The 17,750-nt window shown below is 44.3% G+C and overlaps 1 protein-coding gene and 1 long non-coding RNA gene across 2 annotated transcripts; one reads left to right on the forward strand and one right to left on the reverse strand.

Annotated features, from left to right (window-relative positions):
• Window positions 1-330: 330 nt before the first annotated feature.
• On the forward strand, window positions 331-13,632 carry LOC139990247 (uncharacterized). Its single transcript, XM_072009345.1, has 3 exons — window positions 331-903; window positions 6,958-7,066; window positions 9,431-13,632. The coding sequence occupies exons 2-3, from the start codon at window positions 6,961-6,963 to the stop codon at window positions 12,151-12,153; spliced, it is 2,829 nt and encodes a 942-aa protein (XP_071865446.1). The 5' UTR covers window positions 331-903; window positions 6,958-6,960; the 3' UTR covers window positions 12,154-13,632.
• Window positions 13,633-14,301: 669 nt separating this feature from the next.
• On the reverse strand, window positions 14,302-17,698 carry LOC139990281 (uncharacterized). The gene is made up of 2 exons (XR_011800537.1): window positions 17,097-17,698; window positions 14,302-16,147 (listed from the first exon to the last, which is right to left on the reverse strand). It is a non-coding gene; the product is annotated as an uncharacterized lncRNA (long non-coding RNA).
• Window positions 17,699-17,750: the final 52 nt, after the last annotated feature.

Raw genomic sequence — 17,750 nt, forward strand, 5'->3', positions numbered from 1 at the left:
GACAATCTAAGAGATTGCAGAAGACGGTGTAGAACTATCCTTGGAAATTTATCTCAGGAAAGTTTAGTCGATACATTATGCGTAAAACTGGGGAACGTTTGGAGGATACGGGGTTGTGGTTGCACCGCATGGAGGGATGCATCGTTATGGGGGATGTAGCTGAATCCAACGCTAGCGATAACTCTGCCGAGTGCAAAATCGGTGGTGAGAGAAAAGAGGGTGATGGGAAGGAGAGAGAGTGAGAGAGAGAGAGTGAGAGAGAGAGAGAGAGAGAGAGAGAGAGAGAGAGAGAGAGAGAGAGAGAAAGAGGCACGTGGGACAAGAGAGAAGTCGCGATTGGTTAAGTCGGTTGGAAAAGCCCGTCTGACTCCTCGACCGGCCGGCACTTTGCTCAGTTCTCCACTGCGTTTCGAACGAACCGGAGCTTTCGCTAAACAAATCCGACGAGAGTCTCGTTACTTTTCGCGATTTTTCGGTTATATCATACATATCTACGCAGGCACAAACATACACGCACACACGCACGCATACGCACAGCTCAACGATCGATCGTTTGATTTCGCAGTTCGCTTACAACAACTCGGTTTGTATCTTTATCGCTTCAGAAAGATAATCTTCTAAATATTTTTCGTCGAAGAAATTTGTCTCATCGTTTCGGTCTTATTTCTTGTTTTGGTTCTCTTGATCCTCATCCTCGTTGTTACCCTTGTCGGTTTCTAATCGTTCAAAGACAAAAGAAAAGAAAACGTAACGAAAACGAGAGAGATTACAGAGGAAGAGAAGCTATGCCCGTGAACGAAAAAACGTCGTTAGTTTTTGTTTAAGGTTCCTCGACAGATTTACAGATCGCTTCCAAATAGAAGGGATTACTGGTACAAGGAAGAGGAATTCGCTACAACCGCGGTAAGTTTTTTTCATTTCTTTTCATTGTTCTTGTTTCTGTGTTGAATAGTACGAGCGAAGAACCGACGAAGCGTCATGTAGAACGAATACGCTATGCGTATAAAAAGAGGAACGCTTAAAACGCATCTGCAAGGTACGATCATATTCGTTTTCCGCATTCGCCAGCTTGATGTTTGAATGTCGAAAACTGGACCATTCCATTGACAAGACGGATGTGAAACGTTTGAGTTTTAACGAAAGATTTCTCGAAACAGCGTAATGCCGCGCGTATAGAGCATATGCATACAATTTGTGCATGTATGAACGAAAATGAGTTCACACTAATGCTAACATTAACAGGAGATTCGTACCGCGATACGCGAAACCGTTGCCATTGAGGATTCGTGAATACTGTAGGTTCCAATATATCACCGAAACTTGACTCAAGCGCGGCTTTGATCTAAGCACGATTCAAAATTTTTTTATACGTAAAAGGATACTATTCTTGTTTGTTTTACTTTTCACATGATTTGACCGTTCCATTGTTTCTAACCTCTCCAAGAAAATACGTTTAACAGAAAAGCGAAGCTTGTGCGAGGAACATTACTGTTTCTGTACGCAATTCGTCCAGATATAGCTGTCACGAATTCGAAAAAAATGTTACAATAGCCACGTAGAATGAAATAGTCTATCGTGGCAGAATTTCAATTATCGGTTATACGAACCGAAAGGCTCGCACAGCATCGAACGAACCGCGGTTTTCTATGCTCGTGCAATTCGTGCAATTGTACGCTCTTTAATCGTTTCGGTTTACGAGTCCTTATCGATTTCGCGTACTAACACGATCTCGAATTCAGAACTCAAAGCCACCTTTTCATCGACGTTAATTATTTTCCACGTTTACTTAATTTAAGAAGGAACGTCGTAGGTCTATGAATACGTTGCTCGAGGATCGTGCCTATGCGCGATTTTAAATTTGATGATTAAATTGGAACGAGAGACGCGGAGAGAAGCGAACAAATTTTGACAGATTGGATTTCTCAGAGATTCTAAGTGTCAAGAGGTGGAACCTCTACGTTAGTTGTTCAGGGTCGGTTCATCGCGTATCCAGTTAGGGTTTTTGCAACACGAACATACGAATTCATCAGCGAACGAATGGAAATTTCTTTAATATCGAATCACGCCGGAAACTGTGACATCGACTTGGCAAGGCTTTTACTGAAATCAACTTTTTCATGCGAATCAGCCTAAACAGCGTTCGCGGATAACACATATAGAAACTATTCGAACTAGGTCGCCATCTTTTTTCCTCTATTCCGCAATACCGTACTCGGGTATCCAATCCCCGATTGGACTGTTCGCGCGTGCGAAATTACATCTGTGTCTTTCATCTACATTCAGGAAGAGTGCCAAAGTTTCTTCTCCGTATGTAGCGTGCTCGCTTGCAAGAAACCGCTCTTCCATTCTCAACATCCTATTCTTTCGATCGATGATGTTATGTACTTGTTATAAGTATACGGCGATTTCCAAGACGATTACACTATTTCAAATGCGAAACGTTTCACGTTGACAACTGTCTCGATGTTTAACAGTTATACTGGTTGAAAGCTCCATCGATTTTCTTGGAAACTAATTAAATGCGTTTCGACTTAAACATATTAGATGCATACTACAGCGGCAGAGTATAAGTATAATCGAAACACTTTTCAGTAATAGACTCGCAAATAAATTTTCGATACGACTGGATATTGCATATATATGTGATTCATGGTCGCATCTACGTACACGCAGATACGAAGTGTTCTCGTTCTTCTTCTTCTCTTCTATGAGTCTTCTACGAACACGCTGCCTATGGATATCTTTCTTGGTAACCAAGAAACGGGAGCGATGCTTTTGTCTCCGACGATCTTCGTAAAGTCAAAGAAAAATTGATAAATATCGTTGTATCCTTGACGCGCTCGTACTTTCTGTATATAACTCGATCGAAAGATTCATATGGCAAGAACATTTTCGATATTTAAAATTCGAGGTTTAAGATCCAACGAGTCGAAAAGTAGAAGAGATCGGAAAAGATCGTTAAAAAATATTAATTTTTGTATGCACATATTTATGAAGATGCAATAAAATATCTGTCATGCTAAAGAAACGAGAAGCAGAGAAAGCTAGAGCCACCGGAGGATTCGATATTTTACGAATAATGGATTTAATCGGGTAAGAAAGTTTTATTTTATACTGCGCACCTTACTACGTCTTTTTTCTTTGACAATAAAAAGTATCGATCGATATCCAGCGAGCCAGGGGAAACGCAAATCAAGAGCGGGAGCAATTTCGTGAAAAGGTCCATCGACTCTCTCGTGATTTTAACACGATGGCAGACTCTTAAATTGTTAATCGTCTCGATCGAAACGTCCGTCGCAATTCGATCAAAGAAGTTTTATAAATTTCGGTGAAATAAATATCCATCGAAAGTTATTTCGCGAGAAGGGACAAGAAATCAATATATTTGTATTTTTTTCTTTCTTTTTAACAACAGCGTCATACAACTATAACCATACCCGACGACCTAAATTGCGGATTGCAAGCAAAGAATTCGCTCGAAAAGAATACGAGCGAAAGAAATACGTCCCTGTCTTGTTGTCGTAATTTATTTCATGGGATTGATGCCGTTCACGGGAACCCATAACTTTCGTTATTTCTCCAATCAGGTGGAAGACCACCTAGAAAAGAACCGGTGAAATCCTCATCGATGTAAGGAGCGAACACATGTAAATCGCGTGACCCCTATTCGGGACACGATTCCAACGGAAGTACAGAAAATCTTTACGAATTATACGGAACTACTATACGTACTTTCTTCTTTTAGGATCTCTGTATTAACGCTTCTGGCCCCCTCCCCTCTTTCTCTTTCCCCCTCTCCATTCCCTGGTGGAAAGAAAGAAAGAAAGAAAGAAAGAAAGCAAAGACACGCAAAATAGCGTCGTATAGTGGCAATCGATCGATCGTGTGTTAATTCAATGAGATTTTTACGTTGACGCGTAACCAGCGAAATCGGTGTTACGTTAAGTAACGACAAGGGTTCGATCGGTTTCTCGGATCGAATTGTCAGGCTTATCTCGACGTCTTGACGGGCAAGGTCCGAGGTCTGCGGGCCGACTACTTTTTCTCGCTTTTGCGGGCTTTTATTGCTCGCGCTACGCCGCGTCCAGCCGATCGGGAAAGATTCGTGGGACAACGTTTCGGCACGGTTTCGCATGAGTATCCCGTACACAGGAGAGGCAACCACGATGAAAATTTCATCGCACGCGAGAGGAGGAGCGGTAGCGGGACCGAACGGCCTGCATACGTAATACACCTTCTTAGCTAATATAGGCCGGTTTCGTTTTGGGGCCACGACTCCCCTCGCGGCCCTCTTGCCGATGTGTCTCGTTAAAGTCTTGTCTCTCCTTTCGATGAAAAGAACAGCTGTTTTCGTTCTATTGGACCCTTCGCTCTTCACATTTTCACGACGCACCATCTCGCCTCTGTTTTCTTTTCACGACATCCCCTAGACGTCCACGATGCGCGCTTACTCATCGGCTGCAATTACGATCACGATTGTCTCGCTTTCGTGCAGCGAACACTTGCATTGCCTTGCCTCGCGATGCTCAGCCTCTACTCGCTCGGCTACTAACCTCGATAGGTAATTTCTCAACTTCAACATCTCGAGATATCGAGACAGCACTTTCGTTCGATCGCGGCGATTTTGTTCCCCGGAAGCTGCTGGTCGCCACAGGCCAACTTCAACGTCGATCATCCGATTCCCGGATCAACGTAGCTGGAACGTGGGACGTGATCGTGCGACGATACATTTACTCACTAATACACGGGATACGGAAATTTTACAGGCATTTACAGACGCGCTCACACACGCACGATAACCTTGTGTGGTCCATAGGAGAGAGATAAAGTGAAACCATGGGGCCACGCTGTCTCGCGAGCCAACCTCGATCTCAGGGCCGTTCGTGCCGCACCGTTTCTTCCCGCTCCGGTTTTCATCTGCCCTTCTCTTTTCATCTCTTCTCTTCTTTCCTCTCTTTTTCTTCTCTTTTCGTTTCTCTTCTCATCCTTCCCTTACCTTACCTTACCTTACCTCACCGTACCTTATCTTACCTTACCTTTCCTTTTCTCTTTTTTCTCTAGCCCTCTAAATAACAGCTCCGTCAATTCCCATATATTACACCATAATAGTAAAGTTTTACGAATCGAAGTGTTTCCAAATTATCCATTTGTTGCTCTTCCTTCTCCAGACCCCCCCGCCCTCTCAATCTCAATCTCCGCGCTTTTTTGCTTTATCGTTGAACCGCGTGCAACCAACAAAAAGTAATTAAGGGCACTGATGGCTACAATTTTCTGTTTTTGGCACACGGTGAAACAGAAGTATATTTTCGAGATACCGGCAAGACGTAAAGCATTACATGGTTGATAAGTAGGGACGGTTCGATGGCGATTCGTCACCGTCATACACGAGAACCGAGAACTGTTGTGGACAATTTTTCACGCGATTGGAACAGTATTCGAATAACCTTAATTTCACTCTAATTTTTCCCCCGCTAATTACATAAGTGCGCGAGTATAAAACTATTTCTTTAACTCGACTTCTTATAGGTTCGTTGTAAATTCGATTTCTGCAAATCCGACGATCCGCCCGCGACATTTTCATCTTCGCGTGTAACCGGAAAGTAACCTACGACCGACCAAATGAGTAAATATCAGGCGTGAACATTTGTCGTGCGTTGTATCGCGTTCGATTTAGAAAGTGTTTGCGACGACAGGTTTTGTTATTCTTCAAGAGACAGACGTCTCGTTTGGTGTAGCACGAACGCCAAATGCGGGCCGATAATCCCAACGGTGTATCGACGGTCTCGCGAATCGATTCGGAACGAAACGATCGGAGAGATGCATTCTATAGTAGCGGAAACGATAACGTCGCTATCAACGTAGTGAGAGTTATCGCAACGTCGATTAAACATACATATTTATATACATACGAGTTGTCTTCGTAACGCTGTTGGAAAATTTCAGATGGACATTGTTTGTTACGTTCGATTGGAGGTTCAAGGTCGAATCACGCCGAATCAGAAGGCGGCATCGTAGAAGGCGGCATTCTTTGCTTGTTCGTTCATGCTGGCCACGTTCTTTCTTTGGGAATCTTATTCCAGAGACAGAGGGGAGAGAGGATCTCGGCGCCCGGAGCACCGTCTACCGTTACCACGTGTCTCTCGCTTTTTTTCTCTCGTTCCTCGTTTCGATATACATACATACGTTGTACCACGATCGCACATGCAAATACCATGAAAACCGCTTCCAGCAGGCTTTCCGAAACCCGTGCATTAACAAACATCCCTTCGTCTCGACCTACTGTCCGTTTTTTAATCAAACAGCGCCAACTCTAATATCGGGATAGAGATTAGGAGTAGTAGACCCGACCAAGGGATGACGATGTTCGTCGATGTGTGACCGTTGCGTGTCGTTACAATGATTTGCACGTGTCTCGGGTGAAAGTATTACCATCGCGTCGTATCGTTCGACGCTTTTGAATCCGAATTCACGGGCGAGTTTCGCGCGTGCGCATGTGCACGTGCGCGTACCTCACCATTTCAACCGTCTTTTCTGGCCCACTCCCTGAACTACAGTCCCCTTTTACGGAATTTATTAATAACTCGCGTATAAACGCGACCGACAGAACAAACTCAAATTTCACGCAAGCGTGGTCTTTCCCCCGAACACGAATTTCCACGTCTTTCGTCAATTAACCGCGATTGATTTCGAACAGGACGAAAACAGTTTTCGAACGTCGAACTCGTTGGTAGTCCCGCCTCGTTATCGCGGTTCTACGCATCTTGATCGATCTTGAACGAAGCGTATTCATCGAGCGAAACGACTTGTCGATACTCTCGGCAGAAAAGATACATACGGAGTATCGTGAACGTGTCTCGATTCCAGAAACGTATTAGATTTTATATCGTTGTAACGGAAATCTGAAACTCGTTGATAACACGTAGCAATGCTACCTTATCAAAAATTTGACTGTTTCAGAAAATGTCGGGGAGATCGGCGAATCTACTACATAGATGGTTATTTTTGGTGGGGCTGATCTGTTGTTCGTCGTGTCAAAGCGTTTCCTCTACGTTCGAAAACAAGACTGGTAAGTCACAGATTTCTACCTCAACCTTCCTTCATTTTTTTTCTTTATCCTTTATTCCAAACAGATATCGTAGGCGAGAACATTATAAATATTTAGTCGATTGTAGAATTTGTCGAAGAGTACGATCGCCTATTGGGACGACTTAATCGAACGTTAGATTACGCAGTCGTCGACGTCCTCTTCCGTATGCGAACAGAAATCGGTCGCGATACGATGCAATCGATGTTTCGCGTTACGGCAATTTTTGCGGTTTAGTATTTTAATCTACGTATCGTGGAAACTTCGTACGCCGTCGAAAATGTTTCGAATCGGTTGAAGTGAACTTCACCAATTCGAAATCGTCGTGTGCCCTAGGCGTACGTGTATGTAAATGGTGAACATCATCGATTCGCTTAGTTTTTGACACTGTCGGTTGTCAACTATTTTGCCGCCAAGCGTATATTTCAATCTATAGATACCATAGGTTTGTATTTAGTAAAAACGTATTGCCATTGCCGAGAAATTTTACATATACGTCTCCTGTGTGCCTAAGCGTATGTGTCGGGTCAGTAGGTCACTCAGCTCGGTGCTAAAAGAACACTCACGCGTATCGATACACATGCAACGTAGGAAAACGCTTGTATACACGTGTGGCTTATGCTCGCCTGTTAGGCGATACACACCCAACATGTATATACATATGTACCTTTTCGTTCGATCTTACTTTATTGGAATAATCATTTTCGAAAAAGTGTATGTGTGTGAGGGAGATAGATGGATAGATAGATAGATAGATAGATAGATAGAGAGAGAGAGAGAGATAGATAGATAGATAGATAGATAGATAGATAGATAGATAGATAGATAGATAGAGAGAGAGAGAGAGAGAGAGAGAAAGAGAGAGAGAGAGAGAGAGAGAGAGAGAGAGAGAGAGAGAGAAAGAGAGAGAGAGAGAGAGAAAATAACGTAATAAGTGCAATATAATAAATAAGAGAAAGAAGCAACGTGGTAAACTCATTTATCGTTAAATCGGTCGTTAAATTTATCGTTAAATCAGGCGCGACATTTGATTAAACTTGTAACGCGACTAAACAGTCAGCGATGAAAAATTTGGAAAATAGATAATATTTATATTATCTCCAGTATTTTCCAAAACAATCGAGTTTTCGGTAAGGCAGCGTTGCAACGTATGTATATATATATATGTATTCGGTTTTTAATAGGAGTGATTCGAAGCTAGCGACAATAAATCTGGGACACGAAAGAACGACGGTGGCAGGGACTGCAAGTACTTAACCTTAATGAATCTTTGCTTAGTTGTCAACGAATGGAGCAAGGTGCTCCGGCGAAAAATAAAAATCAGGCGTACTAGACGATTATACTTAAGCCTGGTCCAGACTGACAGATTGTCTGTAAACAATCTACATGTCGCCAGGCAGTGTAAATACACACATTTTTCTGCGAATTTTCCGCGGGCAACATATGTGGTTTGACTGTGGATAATCGTCTGTTAGTCTGGGCTAAACTTTACATTTGCTCGTTTTCGCGTGTGTATACGTACCATCGTGTGCGAGTATTTCTTGTTTGGTCAGACACTCGTGCGATAATTTTGAGAAAGTAGAAAATACGTATTTTGTATTTCGAACGTTGTGTATGCATCGTCCTTAGTCGCATGACACGAACGAACACGATCCGACCGTAGTTGTAGTTATTTCTGCAAACTATTTACTATCACTCGCACGAATTTTTGCAACTCTGAAGTGCGTACAGCGAACTTGGATAAAACACATTTTTATCCCTACGTGCGTGTTCGTGACAGTAGACGACGCGAACGAGAAAAAGAATCAATTTGTTGAGAGACATATTCGCTTTGCCATCCCCATAGGTCATCTCTACGCAACGACCACCGTTCCCTTTTTCTTCTTTTTTTTTTGTAGAGCTCGCGTTTTCTCCTTGCACTGCACTGTCGCGTCGAGACGATCGGTTATTTAAAGCACATCAACGATCGTTACAAGCAGAAATGGACAAGAGAAATCATTCTGCTGTCGCGCCGTCGCACAATCGATATCGTTTTTCCTCTTTGAGCGAAAACGTTTGGCAACGTTACCGCGTCCTATTCATCGACTGTTGCGTCTTATAACGCATCACTTTAACTTGTTTAATAAATTCGTTGGTACGGAACGAGATTGTACAACAATGGGATTGATAGAATTGGTTGATTTTGATTAGAACGAGTAAAGAGATTGCAGTCAATTGTCGATTGATCGTTCGATACAACTGGTTGGTGATCGTTCGAGAATATATTTCATACGTTCTATTCGTATTTTCCACGCGTTTCTATCGTTTTGTCTTTCAGTCAAGTGAATCAAACTATTTTGTTTGCAGGCCAAAATGAAGGCAAGCCGCGGGTATTTTCGCCAAGAATGGATTACGACGAGTGGACACCGCTTGGCCGTGGAGATCCTTTGAAGAACAATCCGACCTTCGATTATGTTCCTCCTGTGCTTGATAGAGTTCAATATTGGCTAGATTCTCACACGACCGAGCCATCCGCGAAACGCGACGTTCTCGTTTTAGGAGTTACCGCGAAGAAAACCAGCCCCAAAATAGCGGAACAGTTTTTGAAATTCGTAGACGGGCCAAAATTCACGAGATCGAATCATCAGGATGTTCCGTATAGAAACGATTTCACCGGTAGCACCGGTGCAGAACCGCCGAAAGTCGTGAGAACGAGCAACTTTAGAAACGGGCCGATCGACTATAGGAATCAAAATAGAATTCAATCGATACCAGCTAGCTATTATCCTAGTCCGTTTTACAATCAAAAGACAGAACCTTACACGATGATGTTACCACCACCGTTGACTCACAAGGACAAAATCGTCAGCTTTGTCGAGTCTACACAACAGCAGCAACAGCAACAGCAACAATACAACACGCAAACGGAAGAAGGACCCGTGCTTCAAGACTCACAATTCTACGCTTCGCAACCTCCACCGAAAAGTTACAACCAGCAGCAGCCGGGAAAATCGCAATTCCAGTCTCAAACTTTGTCCAAGTTTTCTCAAAACAAAAGCCCGCTTCAAACTGTCCCTATGCAAGTGGAAACGATCAAGAGCGTGCACGGTTCTTCGCCGTCGCAGCCCACGAAGCTCAAGTATGAAAGCGTAGCGACCACGCCATCCGTTTCCTTCGAAAAGTCCAATTTGATTTATCAGTCGACGCAAACTTTATCCGGCGGCTGGCCAACCGGTAGTAACGGTGTTCCATCGTCGACATCGACCATATCGGACGCTAGTCAATCTATTCGGCATACTACCGATTACTCTCACGATCAATACGAAATCGATCACCACGTCGCGGCGGCATCTTCGAATCACCAAGTTGTCGTCGAACAGAATGCAAATATAATAGTCGACGGAGATAACAACAAGGACGAGGATGTGATTATAGGTCAAAAGGAGAAGATCGATTCGTCGAATACAGCGTCACCCGTTACAACGACCTCTACGTCAAATTTCGCTAACGATAAAAAGGAAAATACGGACGAATGGAATACCACCCGATCGTCCGAAAAAATGCACATCGTTATCGCTAATTCGCCCCATAATCTCGACATTGAGACGACGCACGAAACGAAAAAAGGACAAGTGGCGGTCGTGATGCCGGCCAACTATTCGGAGAAAAAGTTCACTCATGCTTCTTCGAGTTCAGAATTGAAGCCGTCGGAAACCACCGCTGTAGCCGGTCTCGTGGAAAATTCGACGACGATGGGAACGGAAGTGGGAATTGAAAGCTCATCGAAAAACGAGTTTCAGCCAGTTCGAAATTTACAGATCGAATCTTCGATCTTTCCACAGAGTTCTCAGTCCACTGCCATTTTACCAAACAAATTGATGCCAACCTATCAGAAGCAGCACCACGCAGTGCATTTCCACTCGACGATGGCGCCGTTTTCGTCCCGACATCCTGGCGATTCTTTGCTCGCGTTTGCACCACCGCAAGCTCCTCTTTCTTCCATGATGCACCAACAGGGTAGACCTAACCATGGGTCGATGCACCTTGCCGATAGCATGCGTCCAACCGTTGGTTTTCGAGCTCCAGTCTCGATGTCGATGTTCCCACCGATGACACATATGCACGCACCGCCTCCGCCCATGAGATCAACGATCGATCATATCGGATCATCGATCGTTGGAGATCAGTCGACTGCGCATCGATCGCCGCCGCAGTTACAGAATTTGCCCTCGATGTTCATCGATTCGCCACCGCGAACTTCGACTTTGATCGCGCACTCGATCGCCACGGAGGATCATTATTTCGATCGGCATCGATCTCGCGTACCAGAGACCACTACATCTATCCTTCCCACGCCTACTTCTCTTCCTTTTTTGCCTACCGCTTCATCGTCCTCGGTCGAGAATTCGGCTTTGGCCGTTGTCGACGCACACACTCGACATTTGCAAATGAACGACCGAGATTCTTCGGAAAAAAAAGCACCGGCCGACGAGAAGGAGCAAGAAGAAGACAGAGAAAAGGAGAAAGAGAAAGTGGAAATGGAAGTGGAAATGGAAGAACAAGAGAAGCGGGAGAAGGAACGAGACAGCCGGAAGAAGATATCGATCGGGTCGTCCTCGGTTCGTCCTCCGGACTCGACGACTCCTCCAATCACTACCATACCGAGCTTGACCACGGATCCCATCTTCTCGCATTATAAACAACCGGCCAAACCTATCCGTGGCCCGATGTACCTTATCATTCAAGGTCATTCAAAGGTGAAGACTTACAAACCTACCGTGAGCAAGCACGGCGTACCGGTAGAGGGAAACGAAATCCCGGAAAGCGTCACCGAGAGACAACTATCGAAGTTCGAGCAATTCATTCAAGAGAACACGAAAAACAGGAACAGCGTGGCAGCAGCAGTGATCGAGAAGAAGAAGACGGAAGAAAAGGCGCGCGCTGAGAAGCTCGCGAAAGCTCGGCAAAATAATCTGATGAGTCTGGTAGCGAGCGGTTTAGCAAGTTTCACCGTACCACCTTCTTCTTCCGCGGCTGAAGACGAACACCGAGGAAACACAGTGACCACAATCGAGATCAACGCCAATTAAGACTGTTCGCGCAGACAGGTCAACAGATTTTCTTATAAAACGCGACGTTACGATCCAAGCATCAATGAAATCGAGATTCGACTTGGCTCTAGGTTCCACACACCTATTACAATAAACGCGAAGGTCGTTTTATACGGAACACGACAAGTTCGATCGTACGAAATTCGATCGAGCAAATATCACGTTTGAATCGGTCGAACCAGCAAATATCTGTAAGCTAATCGAAATAGCTAACGATAACAATACGCATACGCGAATCTGCACCGAGTTCGTTCGATCGTAATCTATCGGATATTTGGCTCGCATTTCAACGATCGAATTTCCTTCGATTATTTTCAATTACTTTGTCACGTAATTACGCGATCACCTTTGCAGAGGCTCATCGTGGTAGATCCACGATCTATCGACCTAGCACGGTCTCTCGTCTTCGATACGAGAACGCGCGCCAATTTCTAATGTGCCAGTATATGTACACACACACGATCGCGCGTACAAAATAAATGCGTATAAATTATTGATACACGCATGCGTGCATATACGTAGATATATGCGCGCATGTATACGTATAAGTGAAATATACACGTCGCGTGTCGTGACGAATCAGCGGATTGCTCAACCTAGAACTGTTTTCAACGCGTAAATTATTATCGTAAATTATTGCACGACCGACTGTCGTCGCGCGAAACAGTCTTTTCACTTGGTACTGTTTTTCCTGTTCGAAAGAATCGATCCTCGAACATGCACTTAGATGTACACGTGAAAAGGTCCAAGATATCCATGAAACGTATTTGTCGCAATATCGTATCGTAATATCATCAATTATTATCATAACAATCGCGATCGATAATATATTTGTTGTATCATTATGTTGATACACGATTATCGCTTTTCCAATCGATGTGACTCATGCACGCATTGAGCGATCCGATCGGTCTAGATCATTGATTACTAATTCTACACAAATATTCACATCCGCGTTCACGATCACGTTGACACTCACGCTCACGCTCACGATAAGAGTCAGATTTCCATAGACGTTGCCATCGCATACAGTTCGTATTGTATTATTAACGCTAGTCTTACGTCTACCAGTCATCGTGCTTATCGTATATGCGTCAATATCCAACTTCGTATTTCAATCGTTTTATTTACTTGTTGAAATTGGTTACGATCGTAACGGTGACTGTGTGTCCGGTCGTTGTCACGACGACACTTATCAGTTACGTTTCACGGTATTACAAAATACAAAAGGTATTGCGAATTCGGACGTTACACGACGAGTAAAAACGATCGTTTGTGCGTGGCAGCGTAACGGGTCACGTACTCGAGATTATAAAAGGTGTACGCGAAACGGATTCGGAGCATCGTTTTCGTACGTACTCTATAAGTGTGTACTATGTTACGTACGATGAATTGTACCTGACGGTCACACGTTTTGTTGTTTTTCCGTTTATCAATAAATTATCGCATTATAGGTTACTATAATTTGTACTTTTGCAAGTGTCTATCCAGACTTATTTGGGAGTTGTTCTAGAACTGTTGTTTTGGTTTCCGATGGGAGGAGAAGATCGGTCACGAAGCGTCGTGTCCGCGTCGGTGCGTCTGTCATTTTTATCGAGCATCGTTGATACGTTAGAATCGAAAAAGAAACGGCGATCGATTACACGTGTCCATTGAATGATTTATCGGCGAAACGAGGTTCTCCGGGGGAAGAGCGTTCGCGCAATGTTAAAGCTGCTGAAACGGTACTTGATCACGATTTATCGGCATTAACGGGCCTTAATTTTCGCTTTTTACTTCGAACAGTTTTCGATCCTTCGAAGCAAGCTTCCCCTTTCTTTCTAATCATCGTGAGAAGCGAAGAAAAGTTACAATTTTTCGATTGTCCTGTGCGATGCGACGCGATGCGTCACGACGACGCACTTCGATACGTCACGATCGCGATCCTTTCCGACATATCAAGCAGAAATGGCTCAACATGTGTCGACAACAGCGTCGATCCAATTCATCGATCGTTCGTACCTATACAAAGTAATATTGTACGCAAAATGAAAAGAGAGGAGAGAGCTACGTCGAAGGACGACAGGAAGGCGGAAAGCTGAGAAGAATCGGGACGAGTAGAAGGAGGAGGTTGAGGTGCATCGAAAGTACGAATTTAAGGCTAATTTATGGCGTAATTTAGCATCAATGTCGATAACATAAATCTGTCACAGAGAGGACAGGGGATCGAACCCTGTGTACATGGACATGCCGAGAAAAAAGTCGACGAAATAACGTTACCGGCACGTAGGACCGACGAGCATCGACTATAGATACACCGCGGCACATGTCTCTTCTCGAAACGTTCCTACAGCTTCGTTCCCATCGATCCGCACACCATGACCTAGCCGCTGCTGATTCTTATCGACTCCACATAATCGAACAATTAACAATCCGCTCGTTCTTTGTCGCATTACACGTAGCGTCACTAACTTTCTTTTCCTTTCGTCGCGGGTTTCTACCCGTTTTAGAACTCGTTGCTTCAAAACCTCGAAATGGGGTCATCGAACGTAGAACATAGAGTTCAGAATGCGAGATCAATCGATGTTTCGACGTACGAAAAAGGGTTCCATCGCTGGGAAAAAAGCGAAGATCGAATCGTCGATTATCACTTTGCTCTTTGTCCTCGTTCCTGTAACGAAAGCAAAGACGGCAGATACCATCACCAATGACAAAGTTAAGGGCTAGGTTTGCTTGTAATAACGACTCAACGTCGATGTAGGTACGATCGATGATAAGGAGAAAAACATCGACGAAACGATTCGTCCGATTTTTCAACATATTGGCAAGATTACCGAACACGAGCAACCGGTGTGAAAAGTGGGTCGACCGACTCGGGTTAAAAACGAGATTGTACAATTAAAAGGATCGGTTGGTTACAGCGATTGGGAAGAATTTCCGCTGGGAAGAGACTCGATAGCAGTACTTTAAAACCGTGATTATTTATTCAGGGCCCGAAAGGAAGATACGGAACGTGAGAAAAATGTCCGGCACGAACATTACGTTGATGCGCGTTGATTGAGAGGCACGATGGAGGAAAGGTCATGCCCGTCACCATCTTAATAAAAGTTAAATGGGCGCGGGGATGAGCTCGCGGCATTATCTTACCGTTAGCAGTGGATGCGACGTGGTGGGTATCGATACTCACCGACTCGACGCGGAAAAATTCAACGCGGATCTCCTTCGAGCTTCGCCACCCGTCTTCGAGACTTATGTTTATACACATGCGAATCGGCGTGGTGAAAAGGCTACGCTTACATTAGTAACGCGTCAAGCTGTTTGCTGAGAAACGATCCGAGCTTAGATCAAACAAGAGAGCGTTATATTTATTTCTAGGAGAATCGTGGAAAAAGTTGTTCTGCCATCTGTGGCCAATCGTATGCGCCACTTCCATCCTGTTGTAGTACGTTCTATCCTACGCATCCTTCCCTTCTGTTTTCCTCGTATTTCCACCCTTTACTTAAGACTAACGCGTGTAACTGCAAACTGTCTATTTCTTGTCATTTACACCAGGCTCGTCGATCGATTTTATATAGTATACGTATACACGTAAATTGTTTTACTTATCGTTGGCGTCGATCGATGAAGCATCGGAGTATGTGTTTTGAGGCGAATTCCTTCAAGATCGAATCTTTTAATACTCAACGAAGACACTGATCAATGATTAATAATGGTAAATGGCTTGTTCCTGTTTGTTCTATGTTTTCGTCCTTGTCTGATCTGTATCGCGTCGCGCCGCATCGTACCGCGTCGTACCGCGTCGCGACGCAACTATAATCTGGAACGTGATGTTCGTCTACGTCTACACGGGAAGCACAGGCCTCATTACACCACTGTGGAAACTAGAAACCAGTTGTAAAAACTAACCCAATATCGGTGTCTCCGTATACCTCTCTCCCTGCCCCTTCCGAGCTCAGCTTGGAGGCTCTCTTTAGCCTCGCTTTGATTCTGGTACCTGGAACCCACGCAACATCTGCTACTTCCCTAGATCCCCGGCCGTTGTTGCAACCAAGTTTACGTTTCTAATCAATGAAATCGCAACGAGATAAATCTGCGACGTCGAATTAATAGGAAACCGACATCGAAATCGCATGGTTTCTAAAAGTGAGTGATTTGATGATGGAAACGTGTCTGTATCTAATTCTTATTCGTATTCGTTCATTTCGTTCGCTGTCGATCGCGTAGTCTCGGTGTATAGCTCGTGATAGCTCGAAGATCGTTGAAAACGCGCTCGCGGTAATTCTCAATCGCTTAGTAATGTTTTTCTAGAAAGAAGGAGATCGTAAATCGTTTCCGCTGTGTCGTACAGATCAACAGCGGGATCGACAGTTTCTTTAGATCGTATCAGATTTATGGCTTCATGCATGTCTTTGCGTACGCGCATTAGTGTCTCCATTATATACGCTTTTTCTAGTAGGCTAGAACGCGGTTTCGCGAATTTCACTCGGTCAAGCCAAAGAAACTTTCCCGCTATACAATTAGTATTTGTACTTTGATATTGCTAATTCAAAACGAGACATGAGATCAAGAAATTGAAGTAGCGGTGGCGAGAGTGGCTTAGAGCTCGCGCAAAGAAACGAAATATGTATGTAGTACGTGAGTTCTAGAAACACACTGACGACGACGCACCGCGACGCAAAGACTCGTCGTTTCCTCGTATAGATGGATCGTGTCTCTCATCCGCTTCCTGTCGCATGCATCCTTCACCTGCTTCTCTTTCCCTTCTTCTCGACTATATGCGTCACAGCAACCGGTAGCTATAGTTTTTGCACGACGAAACATTCAACGAACGAACAGCAAGTTCGTAATTTCGGCGTCAAAAGTTTCGCGATACACAGTCTAAAGTCTATCACGTGCGACTCACCAATCGACGTAAGATGTAAGTATGCGAATACAGTACGTACGTGATAGCACGCGACCCAAGTGTTTACACGTTTCTATGGAATTCCACGACCTCTTTTCGTTCTTTCTTGTCCGTTCGAGAACCTTCGTACATACATATATTTCCTCCGGGTTGTGCGGTTTGTCCTCCGTATACGGAATACAGATACAGATCGTACTACCGATCGCTTAGCTTTTCGTACGAGCGATGAACGTTCCTTATCAAACTAATTTTAAGCGAATAGCGCAGGTTCGACGCGATCGTCGCCGAGTCTTCCCACCGGTGAAAGTGGAATGGAAATCACATCCTGCTCGAGTAGAGCAAACTCTTGCTCACGTGTCACAAGTCTCATACGGTCTACGTCTAGTGAATGCAGTACAGTACGACCCGCGCGAGAAGAATGTTAACGTAGATTCGAAACGATTCAAAACTAGTGCGTTTCGACGTATACCGACATCTAGGTACTTACTAGGTAGGTAGAATACGAAAAGAAAGTCAGCCACCAATTCGAACGGCGTGGAAAGTGTCGCTTTGGTTCCGGGTACGACGACCCACCGATCTTCATGTAGTCTTCCACACTATTTACTTACGTACGACGCACGCTTAGCGACGCGCGGCATCGGTTAAAACGAGACAATAATTGTCGAAGCTTGCTTGCGCCCTCTTTAGACGCTTC

Source organism: Bombus fervidus, chromosome 8 (assembly GCF_041682495.2).
Source record: "Bombus fervidus isolate BK054 chromosome 8, iyBomFerv1, whole genome shotgun sequence".
Classification (NCBI taxonomy): domain Eukaryota; kingdom Metazoa; phylum Arthropoda; class Insecta; order Hymenoptera; family Apidae; genus Bombus; species Bombus fervidus.

Bases quoted from the DNA above. Each gene is read 5' to 3' on its own strand.
- LOC139990247 (XM_072009345.1), top strand. From the start codon at position 6,961: ATGTCGGGGAGATCGGCGAATCTACTACATAGATGGTTATTTTTGGTG. The intron at 7,067-9,430 runs GTAAGTCACAGA...TTTTGTTTGCAG, and splicing joins TACGTTCGAAAACAAGACTG to GCCAAAATGAAGGCAAGCCG.